General features: G+C 35.3%; 1 protein-coding gene across 2 annotated transcripts; it reads right to left on the bottom strand.

Moving 5' to 3' along the window:
- Positions 1 to 340: 340 nt before the first annotated feature.
- LOC123540966 (solute carrier organic anion transporter family member 2A1-like) lies at positions 341 to 15,968 on the bottom strand. 2 transcript variants are annotated; one of them, XM_053526911.1, is made up of 14 exons: positions 15,831 to 15,968; positions 14,057 to 14,189; positions 12,362 to 12,448; positions 11,430 to 11,546; positions 10,710 to 11,015; positions 10,187 to 10,367; positions 9,014 to 9,232; positions 7,982 to 8,146; positions 6,679 to 6,868; positions 5,965 to 6,112; positions 5,018 to 5,175; positions 3,168 to 3,232; positions 2,291 to 2,574; positions 341 to 1,648 (listed from the first exon to the last, which is right to left on the bottom strand). In XM_053526911.1, exons 2-14 carry the CDS (start codon positions 14,186 to 14,188, stop codon positions 1,616 to 1,618), a joined length of 2,085 nt encoding a protein of 694 aa, XP_053382886.1. In that variant the 5' UTR covers position 14,189; positions 15,831 to 15,968; the 3' UTR covers positions 341 to 1,615. The 2 variants fall into 2 exon arrangements, with proteins under 2 accessions (XP_053382886.1, XP_053382887.1); XM_053526912.1 differs by lacking the exon at positions 11,430 to 11,546.
- Between the last annotated feature and the right edge of the window lie 1,952 nt (positions 15,969 to 17,920).

A 17,920-nucleotide genomic window follows, 5' to 3' on the forward strand; every position in this document is an offset into this window, starting at 1 on the left:
ACAAAACAACAAACGTTTATTATACACTTATTTAAAAATTTCGTTAAGCTCAAACGTCAATATTTTTAAGGGACGGTCAGCTTTCATATAGGGGGCGTAACATCATGTATGACGTCAGCTTATGGTGTTCGTCGCGTTGAAAAGTTCATTCATGATGATTCTGGCTAAATAACGAATTTATGTCACTTGCACAGTATTTTAGATGCGTATGGAATAACAGAATTAGATATGTATTAGTTCTTCAGTGGTTTGATATTGTGCCTCTAAAGCCATGGCAGATATACCAAAAAATAACAGGCTAGAACTGTTATCTTTCGATATTAATGATATCAGGTCGAGATTGATTTTTTTTTCTTTAATCATATTATATATATAATATATTCAATACACACACATACAACAAGCATACATAAATACATCAATGTAAATATACAAAAGGGTTTGGTCAGAAGTTATAACAACATTATCTGGAGCCCTCCCCTGACAAAGCAGACTATATGTTATTAAGAAATAGGCTACTGGTCGAGACTGATACGGGCTAGAAGGGGTGAGGTTAACCGAACCCATTAAGGCTATATCTCCCGAGCTGCCTGAAAACATATATATCAAAAGAAAGTACTTTTGTACTTTTATTTATCCTTTAACTCCTATAAACTACCTAGATCAACGTTTTTCCCACTGACAACTGATCATTAGATTATACCCTCTAGAGAGTTAACTTATTCAACGATCGTCTACAATTAAAATGCTTTAATGTCAAAAAACAAGTATCTTAAATAATGTAAACATTAATATATAAGTAAAGTTCATTTTCTGATTTTTTCCACATATTTTTTCTATGGAGCAGGCTATTTTAAGGGGAAAATAAGACAAGAGACAGAGATAGAACATATTCTCATTTCACTTGTATTACATTCCAAGTATAACAACAATTAATGTACAAGAATATTAAAGAGACTAATCCAAACAATTTGAATAAAATAATTCGTTTAAAAGCCATAAAAACTGAGTATTCTGAAAGTGATTAGCAGCAAAAAAGTTATTGACATATGCATTTTTTCAAGATATTCTTATAAGTAACCACAATTCTTATGTAGAGGGTAGTAAACGGTTGCAATGATTTTGAAATAATGCAGAAACTGACGGTCAAAAGACTCGGTATTTTTTTAACTTCTTTGGTATATGTTTGAAAATAATACAGATCTATCAAGTGAAAGTCATAAACATTACTTTATAAAAGAACAAATTTTCATATCTAATAACCGTTGAACTGCATGGTTCTGACGGTCTGTGTACGTTGAAAGTATTATATTTCTCTATACCGAGAACTCAATGTAATTCGCCGGTATTATTTTTTGTAGAATTCATAAATGCATCAATCCGCAATAGTAAATACATGCAGTAATAAAAATCCATAAATCTGATATTCAGGAATCGACGATTCCATGTTCGCACGGAAATATACATTTTTGCCGAAACTATTATATAATCAGCACTAACAGAACTGCGCAACATTCTAGTACCCTGTGCTTATTATTTGCTTGATTAAAATAATTATGTGACAACCATATACAGAACTACATGTCTGAAAAGTGTTCCTCTCTTTTTTTCCCTGTCAGTCATTCGTGGTTTCCATTTGTTTATAAATCTGGAAACAAAAACACATAATTAATTACACACCTCATCCTGTTCTCATAATATCCAGTAAATGAAATTGAAAATAATGATAACATACATTCTAGCATAAATTAAAACTGCTGTTATTGTCACTTTTCGGGGGTGTTTTAACAGGAGAGAAAACGTGTGTTAACAGAGATTCTAGCATAAAACTGCTGTTATTGTCACTTTTCGGGGGTGTTTTAACAGGAGAAAAAACGTGTGTTGACAGAGAGATTCTCGCACTATAACACCTTTTATATAAGCGCGTTCCGTGGCAAAACGTAAACGTATTACGGCCCTAAAACACATATTTCAAAAGGAAATGACGTCAACGTAAAAAACACGTAGAGTTTACTGCGCATTACATGGAAATTTAATGACGTTGTGGGATAATATATTCATTTTACTTGGTATTTACGCGTTTAATGCTAGAATAGCGGTAGCACATGTTCTTTTCGTGTTATTACATCTTCAGAATCCCTCGGGAAACCGCTCTAACGGGCTCGGGTACCAACCAGTTCCTCGGGATCCTGCAGATGTTATAACACGAAAAAAATGCGTTATCCCTACTTGATTATTTGGAAATATTTAAATCTCACATCAGTGTTGCTTAAACAATCTATTTCCTTACATGTCCACCCTTCTTTCCATTTTCCACGGTCACAGATTGGTCCAACCCGGGTTTCTTCTCTCCCTCCCGCCATTCTGTAATTCCTTTGACCCGGAAGTAAATGTACAACATAACAACAATTAGCATCGCAACTGTTGTCGCCACTGTTGCGTAACCATGGATAGCGTTACGGAAAAATACGATGTCGTACAGAAAACACGATTGTCGTTCTCCACACGTGTACTTCCATAAAGTGCACGTCCCGTCAATTACAGCACCAAAGATAACTGGGCCTGGCATCCAACCTGTAATGATATGGACTTGTATACATCTAATAACATTAACAAATCTGAGCTAATTTACTACTACAAATTACGTGAGTGAATGACTGATTTTTAATGTTCAAGTGAGTGAGTTAATGTAATATGTAGTGAGCGAGAAAACGATGTTTTGAGTCAGTGAGTACTAAGTGAAATCAATTGAGTTAGTTATTTAGTAAGTTAGAAAGTTAAGTAGAGTACATAAAGTGAAGAAAATTTAAAAAATAAAAAAAAATAAACAATCATTTAGACTATGGTATTGAAATTGACATCGATGTAACATTATTTAATTTACGATAAAAAATCCATGCTCAGTATATGTGTTGCCAGGATTTCGCAGTATATTTTCTTGTTACAGATCAACAGTAAAGGGTGCTCTGTCCAAGCTTATTTGTGCAAATGGTCCAGGTGTTGCTGTTGATTAAAATGTTGTTTTTTTGTTGTTGTTGTTGCTTGTTTTTGTCGGGACACAATTCTATTTTCATAGCACTTCTTTTTGAACTTGATGTAACATAAAATCTTAGATTAAACCTTAAGACCGCATGTTAGATATAGCCTAAAGGAAAAGATAATAGTACCTAGTGCGGAAGTTAAGAATCCGGAAAATGCCGATGCTGCAGCTCGATCTCTTTCTTCAACACATCTGCAATATAGAATGGGTTTCACGTGTAAAAGGTAATCTATATTGCTAATTGCAAACTACAGAAACACACAACAGGTTATACTCATCAATAAAATCTTATACCATGATAATGTCTAATAATAACATTTAATATTTAAAAAAAAACTGATAAATTTTTAAGAACACCTTTCAAAGGAACATACTGCAAACTTTTATGTAATTTCCTTTATAAGAAAAGGAACTGAATCACATCAAACATTTCACCAAGTTGTGTATTTCTGTTCTGAGTAAAGCTACAGTCACGCATACGGATATGTCCGTGCGTTGAGGTACGGTGCGGATGGGAATGATCTGTGGGGGAGTGGACACGGATAAGTACGGAGCAATACGTCTTAGTACGCGAAAATTGGTGAGAAATGGGAAACAAAAAGATACAGGACGCGAAAAAGTACGGATAGGTTCGACGTATTACGTTGAACTACGTTTTACTGCGCTTGATAACTTGCCTAGCGCGTTGACGGATCTGCGGTGAACTACGTTGAACTACGCTTAAGTACGGACAGCCTCGGATAACTACGTTATGCTACGGATCAATACCCATGACTACGTTCGCATTAAGGTTTAATAACGGGACGGTAAGTTTCATGTAAATTGGCCACGTGTAGCCAGCGTTTTCATTACGATTATCTTTTACATCATGTCAAACTACGGCAAGGTACGTTTCAGTACGGATAACTAAGTTTAGTGCGTTTAACTACGGATGAATAAGTTTCGACCAAGTTGGACTAAGTCACGCACAAATGGCCACGGATCGCTCAAACTTTTGTGCATGTTTGGAGTACGTCTGGAATACGTTTTGACCAAGTGTTAATACGGGTTGATACGGATTACTACTTATAGGTACGGCTCAGGTACGGATCGATACGAATTACTACGTTTCTATCCGTGGTTAGACGTAGCTATCCGCGCCGTATGTGTGACTGGGGTATAAACGAATAAAATGTATAATGAGAACTAAATCATTCTTTAGGTCCCACTTTCATCAAATCATGAACTTACCTTATTTGTTCTGCCAACAATTCAGACTACTTCATACTTCCATTTCATGTATTTGCAGGTCCACAATTTGAACATAATTAATAATTATTGACAAATAATTAACCCTCTCCACCAAGACAGCCAGTCAAAATCAGTAACATTTACCTGATGAAAATCACCCATTTAATTTCAATTACATCAAAGCAATATACCTCCCATTAACGTTCCCTCTAGAGCCTTGGATGACCACATTTAATTCAGGAAATCAAATGCTAAGCTGATGGTCTAGAAATACCATGACTAAATTTATAGCCTGGCTGTTCTTTTCAAAGGGTATTATTGTAAACACATGCCAAAATTTACTGTTAATCCTGGAAATTCATCAAATAAAGGTTTTGTATTTGAACCTTTATATTAATTTTTTTTGGCATCTGATAGAAGAAAGCATGGTGAATTTATATAAATAAAAACAAACAAAAAATGTCCGAAAAAAGTTAATGGATCCCTTAGGTTGTCCTTAATATTTTCTTTTTTCAACGTCGGTATAACGTGTTCAGATATGAAAAAATCTTGTAACTCTTTGTCAAAGAAATGATGAAAGTTGTTTACTAGACAAAATCAATAATATGTAATAGGCTTTTGGCCACATACTGCCAAAATGGTTTTGGGTGTTTCTTTTTACTTTCTGGCAGCCCCTTTCAATGGAAAGAAAATGATAATCTTATGAAATCTGAGAATGCAAATATACCTTCATCTTTAAACCATTACCTTATTTTTGCAAGAAACGTCGGTATAATTTTGAAGGCAGTAAAAAGCTTTCCTATGAATGTGAAAACAGCGTACAGGTACAGTTTAGTAGAGCACCCTTGATCACATAGCCCTGGCACAGCGTGACCAGAGGGAATGCACGTGCAGTTCGTGAATGACTGTAAAGAAATTACAGAAATATGCATATTATATAGATAGATTTATAATGAAATAATTGTTTAATGCAGAAACATTTCAGATTATGTATATGTGGACTTAATGTGTGTTTAAATATTTATATTCAGATTACCCCGGAGCAGCCATACTTAGTACATTATTTGTGAAAAGTTATTATTTTGAACTGATGCCGTGATTAGTTAAGGAGATAAAATCGCCTCCACTACAGTCTACTAAACCAAGGCGCAAGTAAAAATCTAGGAATCAGCACGGGACTGTTATTCCAATTTGTTTGTAATGGACGAGCGGGGTCTCTAACTTACAACCCCTGGTTTCGTAGTCAGGCAGTGTTACGACTTGAATACCACGCCTGCTGTAACTGATAACAAGTTTTTCTACAATCGATGTTAAATACATAGGTTTTAATTAAAGGAAGCTTTTAATGCTGTAGGTTCTTTATCATACACCACTTTCATCATTAGCTTCGTATATGAAGGCCGCACCTACTAGATACACGCACGTATTGAGTGCATAATATACTGACCAAAGGTTAGGGTTAGATTTGATCAGGGTTTAATAGTGTACATCCAGCGCTTTTGTACGTTCTATTTAGGAGAATCTTACGGCACGAGGACTACCCGAGACCACATACATGTATGCTCTTTGGAACTCTGTACAAATTGGAAGAGTAAGTTGATGTTATTCTTTCAAACAGCACGGTGTTAATAACGGTAATATTTCATGCTACTGTACTGAATTATATTACAATGTATATTAGTAAAATTATTAACCTTTGTGCTTTTCTCTGTACAACCAGCGTGGCAGGGACTAAAGTAAGAACGACCGTCATCACCACACACCGGAAAATATTTCTCGTCATCACAGGTACATCCTTGTATACAGGACTGTTCCACGGATTTGTAAAATGAGGACACCTCACTACGAGAAATAAAGCATATACCTAAAACTACACAATACTTTGATTCCAAAACTATTTTGCGTCGTTTTATGTTATTCAATAAATTGGATAAGAAAATAAAAACAGTCGCTGTTAAAGTGTTATTAATCGGATGGCAGAAATTGTTATGTTGGCGGCACGTGCTATGGTATTTGAACATTATTTAATCTTCTAATTTAGAGACTCTGTTTTCTAAGATTAAATGTCTTTTTGTTTAGTTAAACAAATATCATGCTGAAGTATGAACAATTTATCATTTTCTGCATTTTTATGCTATTTAAGTAAATACTACAATATTTCACGTGACCTGTTTAAGTCAGTGAAAAGAAATGTTGTATTCTAGAAAAAGTAATTTCTCACATAAGAAGAAGAGTCTATTTTTTCCTATAATATTCTCATTGCAAATCTTGTACACAAACTATGATGTGACTGAATATGTATATTATATGGACTGAAGCCACTTGAGTCATTCTAGAGCCGACTTCCTTTCCTGATACATGTATTATGTAAATTTCATTTAATTTTCATTTATTAATTTTTATCATACCCTTTCCCATTGTCTCCTACTAGCGCTGGTTGATCACATCCGAGTACAAATCCACTACACACGCAAATGAAATTAATGGCGTAGAAGAGAAGCAACAGTTTGACCGTTTTCTGGGGAGTCATTTCAATTCTACGCGACATAACGCCACCAAGAAAAGAACCCAACGCCACAGCAGAAATACTACTCAAAGCTGTAAAATGGAAGGAAAGAATTGGCATAATAAAAAGACAGAGCTTCCCTGGTACTGCAGACAGTAAATAAAATCTTTAAAAGAGATATCTTGGAAGCATAGAATGCAACCAAAAATAATAATAGTAGACTCGGTTTGATTGAGTCTGTTCGTAAGAGGTAATAAAATGTAAAACACCTTTCACGCCCCCTAGCACCGGCTTAAACGGAACTCTATTACACATCTATTGAATGGACTCCATGATCAAAAATGACCAGAAAATATAACAACAATGAATCCAGTAAGACAAAACTAATATTTATCGCACATAATCAGTCGCCCTATGAAATATTTTTTGTCATCGCTGTCACAAATGTAGAACATGCCTCTCACGGAATGGATATTTTACAATAAAATCATATAAGCAAGCTTTTTGTTAGATTTAACGTCGCACCGAGATATTATAGGCCATATGGCGACTTTCATGGAGGAAGACCCAAGGTGCCCCTCCGTGCATTATTTTATCACGAGCGGGCACCTGGGTAGAACCACCGACCTTCCGTAAGCTAGCTGGATGGCTTCCTCACATGAAGAATTCAAGGCCCCGAGTGAGGCTCGAACCCACATCGATGAGGGGCAAGTGATTTGAAGTCGGCGACCTTAACCATTCGGTCACGGAGGTTAATCTTAAAGGCATTGTTTCTAATCAAGGCGCTGACAGGTACTTTGGCATAGATATGAATTTTACATTGTAGTGAGGTATTTCGGTTTACTCTGTATTCAATTTAGAATTTGTTTTCGTTTTGCGATTTAAAGGAAGGATGCATTTATTCACACTGTCGTTAAACTTTGGCACAGGACATTGTTAAGAGTTAAGTTTGGTGCGCAGAAGTTGAAACTCCCTATTCGCATTTTGCCACTGACCGTCCCAAGGCGGTGCCGCACTGTGTTCCTTATTTGTTTGTTTTATCATTGTTTTACTTTGTTAACATATTTTTGTGTAAATATTTATTATTTGCACATCCATTCATTGTTAAGTATTTTTTTTCTGGAGGTTGCCTTTTTGGAACGTGGCTAGTCCTTTGATCGTTGTCGTTGTTGTTAAAAAAGCGGAAAATTTCAGATGTACCTTACCAAGGATGATATTTGCCTGCCACAACGGTATTGTGTACTGTGCCGCTAGATACTTCGGCATAAACGATAAAACTCCTGCCACGCCCACTATATTGATAACTGATGATACAGTTATAGTTACGTAAATCGGATTACGCAATAGACGTCCAACTGTCTGTCCGAAGTCTGAAGGAAACAATGTAAACAATAAGCTCGAGTTTAAATAAAAATTCGTTTAATTTGAAATAAAAATAGTTTCTTTCTATTAGTGCCTATTTTCGCTAGCTTTAAACATATAGACATATCTCTTTATCTTCCAAAAAAGCTTTATACAGATCTTAAAATTGAAGTGTTATCTCTTATATACTACTCTGTCTTTCCATTAAAACACCTCTTTGCCATTAACTGACAGCTTTCAAACTTATGGTAGTGGACCCGTAATGACACTCGTAAATTTCCTTATGATTACGCATTCCCGTGAGACAATTCGGCATTATTCGGACGTAAAGTAGCTGAACGCGATAATTACATTAGGCAAAGACCGGAGAATGCCGAAATCGCATACGGAGAGTACGAAATTTGCCGATTGTCATTTCAGGTCCGCTACCTTAGAGATTAAGTATTTCCTGTAGTCACTGAGCAAATAGGGAAACGGCTTGCCGCGGTTGCGCTTAGATGCCTTTTTAAACTTTATTAGCGGATCATCCGCCCACTTACTCAATAGGGAGAGCGCCGATCTACGTATCTTGGGGTCGTGAGTTCAATCCTCGGGCGGGCCGTACGTTTTCCGTAACGATTTGATAAAAGACATTGTGTCTGAAATATTCGTCCTCCGCCTCTGATTCATGTGGGGAAGTTGGCAGTTACTGGCGGATAATAGGTTTGTACTGGTACAGTAATCCAGGTTAACCTGCCCGCCGTTACATAACTGAAATACTGTCGAAAAACGGCGTTAACTCCGCCCCCCCCCCCCCCCCCCCCCCCCCCCCCCACACACACACACCCAAATAAAATATTAGATCGTGTATATTTTATATATATAAGCACATATACCTTTTAGCTCATGCGTCAATGTCTGCGTTACTGTTTTCTTTTCAGTTGACTTTACTTTTTTCTCCGTCAGTTCCAGGTCTGTCATTCTACTTTTAGATTTCAGTTTCCGCGGAAAGCACATGATTGGTATACTAAAGAATATTGCGCATGCGCCAAACACTAAAAATCCCAACCACCAGGCACCAATCCATCGCGGATCCGATGGTGTGATGGCGACCGCTAAAATTATATAATAAAGTGATTGTCAATTGACGTAAAAGTACAGTCCTAATTATGCAAAGTCTCACCCAAAAGGAACTAGGATATTTTTGAATTTAAACAAAACTGACAAAATTGTCCAAAAGTGCGTACTTAACCCTTATCATCTGACCACTATTAATTCTGCCTTTGCGACCAGTGTCATACGCCAGGTATGCCATAAAACTATTTTTAATGTAAATTCGGTGACTGAAAACAACATAAACTAAAGTCTATCTTTTAACTGGAAGAACCAGGTGTATGAATACATATGCAAATCTATGGTCACATGAACAAAAGATGACCTTATGTCACCTGAATTGGAGAGATACTATTTAGCCAGTAGCTGTTCCTTATCATCGTATCATATCATATATTATCCTAGAGGTCACGTAGCCAATAACAAAAAAAAATGGAAACCCACAGGTCGCCCAAAATTACAATAATAAAACTTTGTCTAAACCAGTCAAAGAAAGGTATTACTGTTTTACAAGTTTATCCATTTGTAGTTTCGTGATGATATTTATACTGACCTTTCTGAAACGGCAACCTGTAGCAATTTATCAAATAACTGATTTGATCAACTTAAAAATTAAGAGATCTAACTATCTTAAACTTTAATCTCCCGTGAAGAATTGGCAATGATGTTCGTCCTTTTATTATTCCAATTATTGTTTTATGTTAATTAAATACCTGTATTTCCATAACTGAAGCCAAACAACTGTTGATAAATGTAAATTAAATTGCAATAGTGTTTACTCCAAAATTAAATAATTTTGAGAAAAAACAATTCGGTATCCAAATTGCTGATTAACGGTTAAACTTTTCGTACCAAATTTTCTCAAAATGAAGAAAAAGTTCATACATATTTAAATTTCTTATATCGTTTGAAATAAAATACATTTTAGCAAATAGAAATAAAACGAGAGCGCATACGTTCAAGTGTTACATATATTTTGCTGAACAGTCCACCAATAAGGTAGGCCAGTGCAGGACCAAAGATTCCAGTTCCGGTGAGTATACCCATATAGAATCCGGTCTTTCGTTTATCTACGGCATCGTCCACGTAAAGTGTAATAAATGGGTATCTTACAGACTTTCCAACACCTTGGAATACCTGTTATAAAAATAGTCCAAACACGTTTGATAACATTTAACATATATATTTTAATTATAATAATATTATGTGAAGTTTCTGACCTTCATCGAATCAGTCTGTCAAAATAAAGCGATGATTACTAGATCCGGGCATGCGCATTTAATCCGAAGAATATGGTTTAAAATTACAAGATGTAATATTTAATCAGCGGAGAAATAAACCATTAACGGCTGAGACGGCAAACAAAAAAGAGCTGTTTATTCCATAATATTAACCGTGCTTTGTTTTGATCTAGGGTACAACATTATTGTTTCGAAAACACGGAATAACGATTCAAAATACGCACAAAAAGTTTCTTACCATTCCAAAAGCAATGAGGCTGAATGCTACCTTCTTGATATGAAGTTGCTGGATATTTGCCGTCGCCTGTGCGCTACCTGCTGCCGCGTTGCATCCATCTTCACCGTTCATAGTCTCATTTTCGCACATTGGAACCTTCTTTCCCATAGTTCTGACAAAGGTCATATTGTCTGACATGCCAGGGCCTGCTGGCTTATCCTCGATTTCATAAGCAGAATGGTCTTGCATAAAGTATGGCAGTGCACACATTATTCCACATACGCCAAACAAAATAGTACTGATTCCTAAACCTCTCGGAATATGTACCTTTAACATAAAGTAGCAATTAATTCAGCCTAAACCACATCGCTTTCGTAGACTGAAGAACGCTAGATTCATCTTGTGTCGTGTGATTTTTCATAATGATGTCATGCGAAATTGTCATGTTTGAAATTAGGTGACGAAGATAAAGTACTTTATGTAGTCGGAAAAAACCTACATCATTACGCTTTATTAAATCAACGAAAGAAGTGTCCATGGGACACTTACACATACGTAAAACACAATTCTTTAACTTCCTGAGATATCTACATGGAAACTAGCTAGCTGACAAAATGGCGGTGGTTCCGCCCAAGTGCCTGTCCGTGCTTGAAGCAATACATACAGGGGTTTATAGGGTCTTTCTCCATCTAATTTGCATCGGCGTGATTAAACACCAATAAAATACAATCACAAAATTACCTTTCTAGCGATGAATCCAGCAAATATAACACATGAAAGAAAGCCTATGTCGTTACAGCTCATGAGAAGACCAGTCTCTGCACTGCTAAAGCCAAACTGCTTCTCCAACATAGATACCTGCATTAAATCACAAGGTTGCTAAAGACTACGCTTTATCAACAATATATGAGCCGCGCCATGAGAAAACCAACATTGTGGCTTTGCGACCAGCATGGAACCAGACCAGCCTGCGCATCCGCGCAGTCTGGTCAGGATCCATGCTGTTCGCTTTCAAAGCCTATGGAATTAGAGAAACTGTTAGCGAACAGCATGGACCCTGACCAGACTGCGCGGATGCGCAGGCTGGTCTGGATCCATGCTGGTCGCAAAGCCACTATGTTGGTTTTCTCATGGCGCGGCTCATATGTGATGAGAATCGGGAATTTTCGTTTGATTGCTTTACTTTCAATAGCTAATTTCGATACCGCCATTCTCTTGCTGTTATGAAACTTGTCAAAATAGCATACGAGAACAACTACGCATGGAAATTGCCGATAGGAAATTGCGTAATCACTACCATTTGAATTATTCTGATGGTTCTTTTGGCGGGGGATAGGGTGGTGGAGAATCTATGTCCTCTCCTTAATTGACATGATGTGGTTACAGATTTTATGAAGAGGGAGTAATGGTGTCGAATATGATTTTACATTTTCGTAGTTTAACACTACAATAGGTATATCCTTAGGCAAAAATAATAGAGAAATCTCAAATATTGAATACTGCATGGTGCTGTAAAAGGCAACCAGGTATCACATTCTTCTGCAGAGAAGAACAGGTAATGTACCTTTTGTTTCAGTTCTCCCGTTTCCATAATAAAACGAAGGTTAATCACAACAATGAAAGAAAAATATTTAGAAGTGGAAAATTATATATTTGGTATTTAATTGTTTCACCTGAGAGTTGACATAAACTGACAGCGTTGACGTAAGCAGTCCTGAGATACTGTAAATACCGATGAAAGCACCAATTCGGGCAAAAACCTGGAATATAACAATAATATTCTACAAAAGTGTAAGTATGCCATTAGGCTTTGCGAAAGCTACGTTCGTAATATCATTATTCCATCAGGATTTGTGAAAACTATGCTCTTTATGTAATTATGTCATTAGGCTTTGAGCAAACCACGTTCGTTTCATCACTATGTCGTTACGCCATCAGGATTTGTGAAAACCATTTTCGTTATGTCATTAAGTCATTACGCTATAATTCGCCATGAGGATTTGCAGATTCAGTTAAAACATTTGCCGTTTCAGTATAGCCAAAGAATTAATAGAGCGCAACGCGAAGATATTAGTAAAATTGACAAATTTCAACTACGTAACTATTCAGTTTAAATATGAAAACAGTTCTACATTTGGTTTTCTTCCAAAAATGCACTTCTTCAGATTTATTTATATAGACATTTTGGCATTTTGTTGTTACTACAGCAGCGGTTTATACCAATCTGACTAAAGTACATCTCCTATTACGCTACACTTGGATCTGAGAACGAGCTATTGATAGCCTCGTTCTGACGACCCTTTCGCTAGCCAATCAGAGCTTAACTTACAACATTTTGCAAATCTAAAGTTAGCCTTGATTTTTGATATTTACAATTCTTGTGTCGTTAGCTCAGTCGGTACGCCACTTGCTCTGTAAGTGAGGGGTCCCGGGTTCGAGTCCTTGATTGACTTCTCAATTTTCTTACTCTTTGACATTCGAACAAGTCGTCTGATTGGTTAAACAAAAAAAATAGATTTGCGAAAATAAAAATAGCAATATTGGAAATCCATAATATACAGAAGACGAATGTGAATGGGTCATTCTCATATCTACGTTTAGAAGATCAAGTACTTTAGTCAGATTGCGGTTTACACGTGTCTAACATCAGCTTGAGGTTTTGTGCACTTGGCGCTATCAAAACTATGTCGTCATCAAACAATGAAATAGACACAATCGGTTCATTAGTGAAGTTTACTCCTAAATTAATTTACCTTGCTAAGTCGTTAGTAAATATATTGAATAGCGTAGACGAGATAACATCCCCTTGTTTCACGGCGGTAGTGATTTCAAAAATGTTTGTATAACTTCCGTTAATGGTAAACCGCAGCTTTGCATTCAGTGTTTAAAACTTCAAAATTCCCATTCATTTAAGACATGTTTCTGCTCACAGGAAGATTGAATTCATTGAAATTTTTGTGTTGTACTTTTTAAATTTTCGTCAGAATTCAGTTGAAGTTTATGTCTAATTTACCACTATGCATTTTCTTACTTCATTCTGATAATTTGCCTTTCCGAAATTCTTTTTCAAATGTCCTTCGTTTTGTTTTAAATTAAAAAAGGTTTAGAAATACGTTTAGTATTTTTTGAGTCTTGTTATGTCATTTTGTCATGACGCTATGAGGATGTGTAAAAACACGTTCGTTATGTCATTATACCATTAGGATTTGTAAAGAAACGTTTTATCATTTTGCCATCAGGATTTGTGAAAAGCTACGTTCGTTTTGACAATGTGCCATCTGGATTCTAAAATAAAATCTTATTCTGGCCAGGAATATATTTTTTCTGAGACAGACTGACGATGCCAATATATACAGCTTAATATTTACCTGTAGGAATGCAGGACGGAAGGACCCAATACCACATTGTGTGTCAGGGTCCACTTCTCTCCGGATATCCCCATTTATGCTTGTCACGTGACCGTTGTCAGCTGCTTCCGCCGGTAACTTATCAAACTTCATTCTGAAGAAATATTATGTTAAGTTATACCTGTTATAAAATTATCTGTTTATAATTTACATTTTGACCTGAAAACATTCAACGAAGCAGAGTCAATCTGTATGCAGTCAAGTCTGTTTTAAAGTCCACCTCTGAATAAAGGCCACTAATATAAATCCTATCTATAAAGACCACTATATTCTCTTTCCGTTTGACCATATATAGTGTAGCTTTATCTGTGTTAAAGCGACAGGCCTTCAGATCGTTCGATAGCAAAAAAAAAAAAAAAAAAAGAAAAAAAAAAAAAAATAACAGATATATTGAAATAAATGCTATATTTCTTAAGAAGGCTTTAAAATCTAATTACTGACAAACCTTATGTTATGGATTCACATGAGAATTTGCTGTTTTTACTACTGTTTACGATGAAAATCGAATAGCGTTTGTCACGCTTTTACTCCAGGTAAATTGGCTCGATTATAAATATCTATATTTCGAAGTCATTATTCACTGCTTCAGCTATAGCGGTATTGGTTACGACAACGGGAAAATGTCTTTATTGCCGCGGCGGTCCGGGGTTCGATTCCCGACGCGGTCATCTTTCTTTTCTCTATTTGGAATTTTTAAAATATTTTAGAAACAAAAATTCATATACTAATGCTCATAATATGACCAAACTTCAATTTGAAAGAAAGATTATTTTTAGCCAAATCTGGAGCTCAGTGCCGTTAAGAGACCACCTGTTATCCAAATCCTAACACAGGCGCGACTGTTTAAGATTTTTTTCTAAATAAACATTTTCATTGCATGACCATTTTAGTGTCTACTAAAACTAATTGAAAATGAAAATAATATTTTAAAAAAGAACTTATTTGTTGAACAGAACAGAACAGAACAGATAAGTACTGTCATATTTATTTTAGATATTGCGAAAACAGGTAATTTTTCAATCACCTCTCCGATAAACTATATCTGTATATAGGATATATTATAAATAAATATAGGATATATCATAAACAAATAAATAAAATATTAGTCCATCCGCTAGTCTACAGTTATTACTTGTAAAATGGAGAAACAGCTTCGTTAAGAATTCTTATATGACATGGGGATAAACTTTCCGCGAACTGTGGTATAAAGAAACTATCGTATTCTGTAGACAAAATGATAAAATAAAAATAATAATGTTAACCGTAAAACTTATAAAAACAAATGAATATATCATAATTTTGATATGTAAGAAAAGGAACAGCAATATCGAAAATACAAATTTATCAATTATTGTTGTAACAAAACACAGAATTCATGATTCAATGGCACCATGTGGTTCTGGGACGATCTGTGTATGAAAAGAACTGGAACCACTGCCCTTGCATGCTCGTAAGAGGCGACTAATAGGGACTTAACACTTGGTTTTGCTGTAACTCTGTGATTCCAGCAGGTATGCAAATTTTGATTCCATTTTATTTCGATGTAAATGAGATGTGAAACCAAAATTTGTAGTCCTGTTTGGCGCCATATAACCTATGCTGTGTTGGTGCGCCGTAAAACCCAAATAAATAAATAAATAAATCATGAATTAATGAGTTACATATTTGGTTTAGGTATTTTTTATTGTTAATCATATCAATATACGATAGAATGAACGATAAGGGAAAAACTTACTTGAAATTTGAAGTTGTTAAGTCCACCACAGCAATGAGCGGAACGCACCATCGCTCTCCTTTTTGTTTACATAATGCTTATTAATTTCCAGACACGTTTCAGGTACGTGACGTTGTACCTAGGTATTCTCTAAGTGTACATACTTTATTCTTACATCTTCTTTTAATAGCTCTTATAATACAAAAGTTAAAATCGAGGACAATTTAACTTTATAGAGCCAATGGCCAAGAAAACAAAGATTCTAATTAAAATAGAGGCAAAGTCACATGTACCAAAAGTTAAAATCTAAAACATGGTGTAATGGGGTCAAAAATTAAAACAACAAAATGATTGGTATGTAAGCAAAAACGAAAATGTTAATCAATTAAATATATAAATTAAAAATTCCAGACACATGAAGTAAAAATATTAAAAAAATGACACTATCATGGGTTATTTTGAGCAGATAATGAACGACATTTTTACAAAAATATAAAAATAGAGTTTATATATTCTAATAAAGGGTGCTTTAATTTCAAAATTTTAAGTGCATCAACTCTAATCCGATTTATTAAAGTTTCTTTGTGTTCACTTAAAAAAAAAACAGTAAAGATACAAAGCAGCAATAAATGAGCCGTGGCATGACAAAACCAACATAGTGGCTTTGCGACCAGCATGGATCCAGACCAGCCTGCGCATCCGCGCAATTTTGTCAGGATCCATGCTGTTCGCTAACTGTTACTATAATTACAATAGTCTTTGAAAGCGAACAGCATGGATCCTGACCAGACTGCGCGGATGAGCAGGCTAGTCTGGATCCATGCTGGTCGCAAAGCCACTATGTTGGTTTTCTCATGGCGCGGCTCAAATGTTGTATCCGCTTTATTTCAGCATCTTTTCGTAAGCTGTATCACTGAAATGTCATATATTTAACATTATAGTATGCCCATTGTCAGAAAAAAGGATAATTAAGAGACTATCATTGAATGAAATATGTAACTTTAATAAAAGTCCTAAAATTTAATTATTTATTCATCGTAAGACAGTATAAAATATTATGTGTAACATAATATAAGAAAAGTCAATTCGTCTGGCTTACCTGACATGATAAAAAATTCATTGCATGAGCTTGGAGTGCTCTCATCTGTTAGGCGTTCAGGATGGAAAAAAGACGTTTTTTTACATACTCTCAAAAATGAATGAATTCCATTAAAATGTAGTGTAAAGTGTTAAAACGTGTTACACGACTAGAAAAATATTAATTATCCAAGCGAATATACGTAGGTTGGACACAGTGTTGGTTATATTTTCTGGTCTTTTGATATCATGGAAAAAAATCAGATTTATTTTTTTTCTGATCAAGCAGCCAAAAATATACCTGCCTAAGGACACCAAACATAGAACTAATTTTGTAAGGCCTTTACATTCAAAAGGTAGAAATAATTTATGTAAATTTCAAAAAAACCTACATATTCAATCGTAGATATTAATATACTATAACAAGCACACTTTGTTGGGGAAAGATTTATTTGAGAATCTATCTTTATCTTTTTTCCAAGCCTAAATCGAAATCTTCCGGAAGTCTGTAACCAAGGTACAATTGTTGGCTACAGAACATACTCAGCTTAAGGTCACAATCAAACCTACGACTGACAGAAGACATTTCCAGACAGACTGCATGCATACACTTAGGTGATAGTATCATTTATTTAGAATGTGCTTAGTGTTTTGTAGACTGGAAACCACTCTTTATTACATTAGTATATTTTTCTAGATTTCTTGCTAATAACAGTAAAATACGTCGTACACATTTAAAGCGAACCATACACATATATTTATAGTACTAGAAGAGCTGGACCTTTATCTCATGACTCCAGGATCGAAAGTCGGACCAAATTTAAATTACGTTATCTTTTACCAGACAGTCTAAACATGACACAACGTATATAAACGATATCTTAAAACAAATGCATTTGTTTTTACTCTATTTTGTTGCCTTAAATTTATTCTTAGATTTCGGCTTCTAAGTATTGACAAGCAACTTTATCGATATGCAGATTTTATTTCTCCTTAAAGAAAAAGCCACTTTATATAGTCTATTAGTATATAAA

Source organism: Mercenaria mercenaria, chromosome 16, assembly GCF_021730395.1.
Source record: "Mercenaria mercenaria strain notata chromosome 16, MADL_Memer_1, whole genome shotgun sequence".
NCBI classification, from domain to species: Eukaryota; Metazoa; Mollusca; class Bivalvia; order Venerida; family Veneridae; genus Mercenaria; species Mercenaria mercenaria.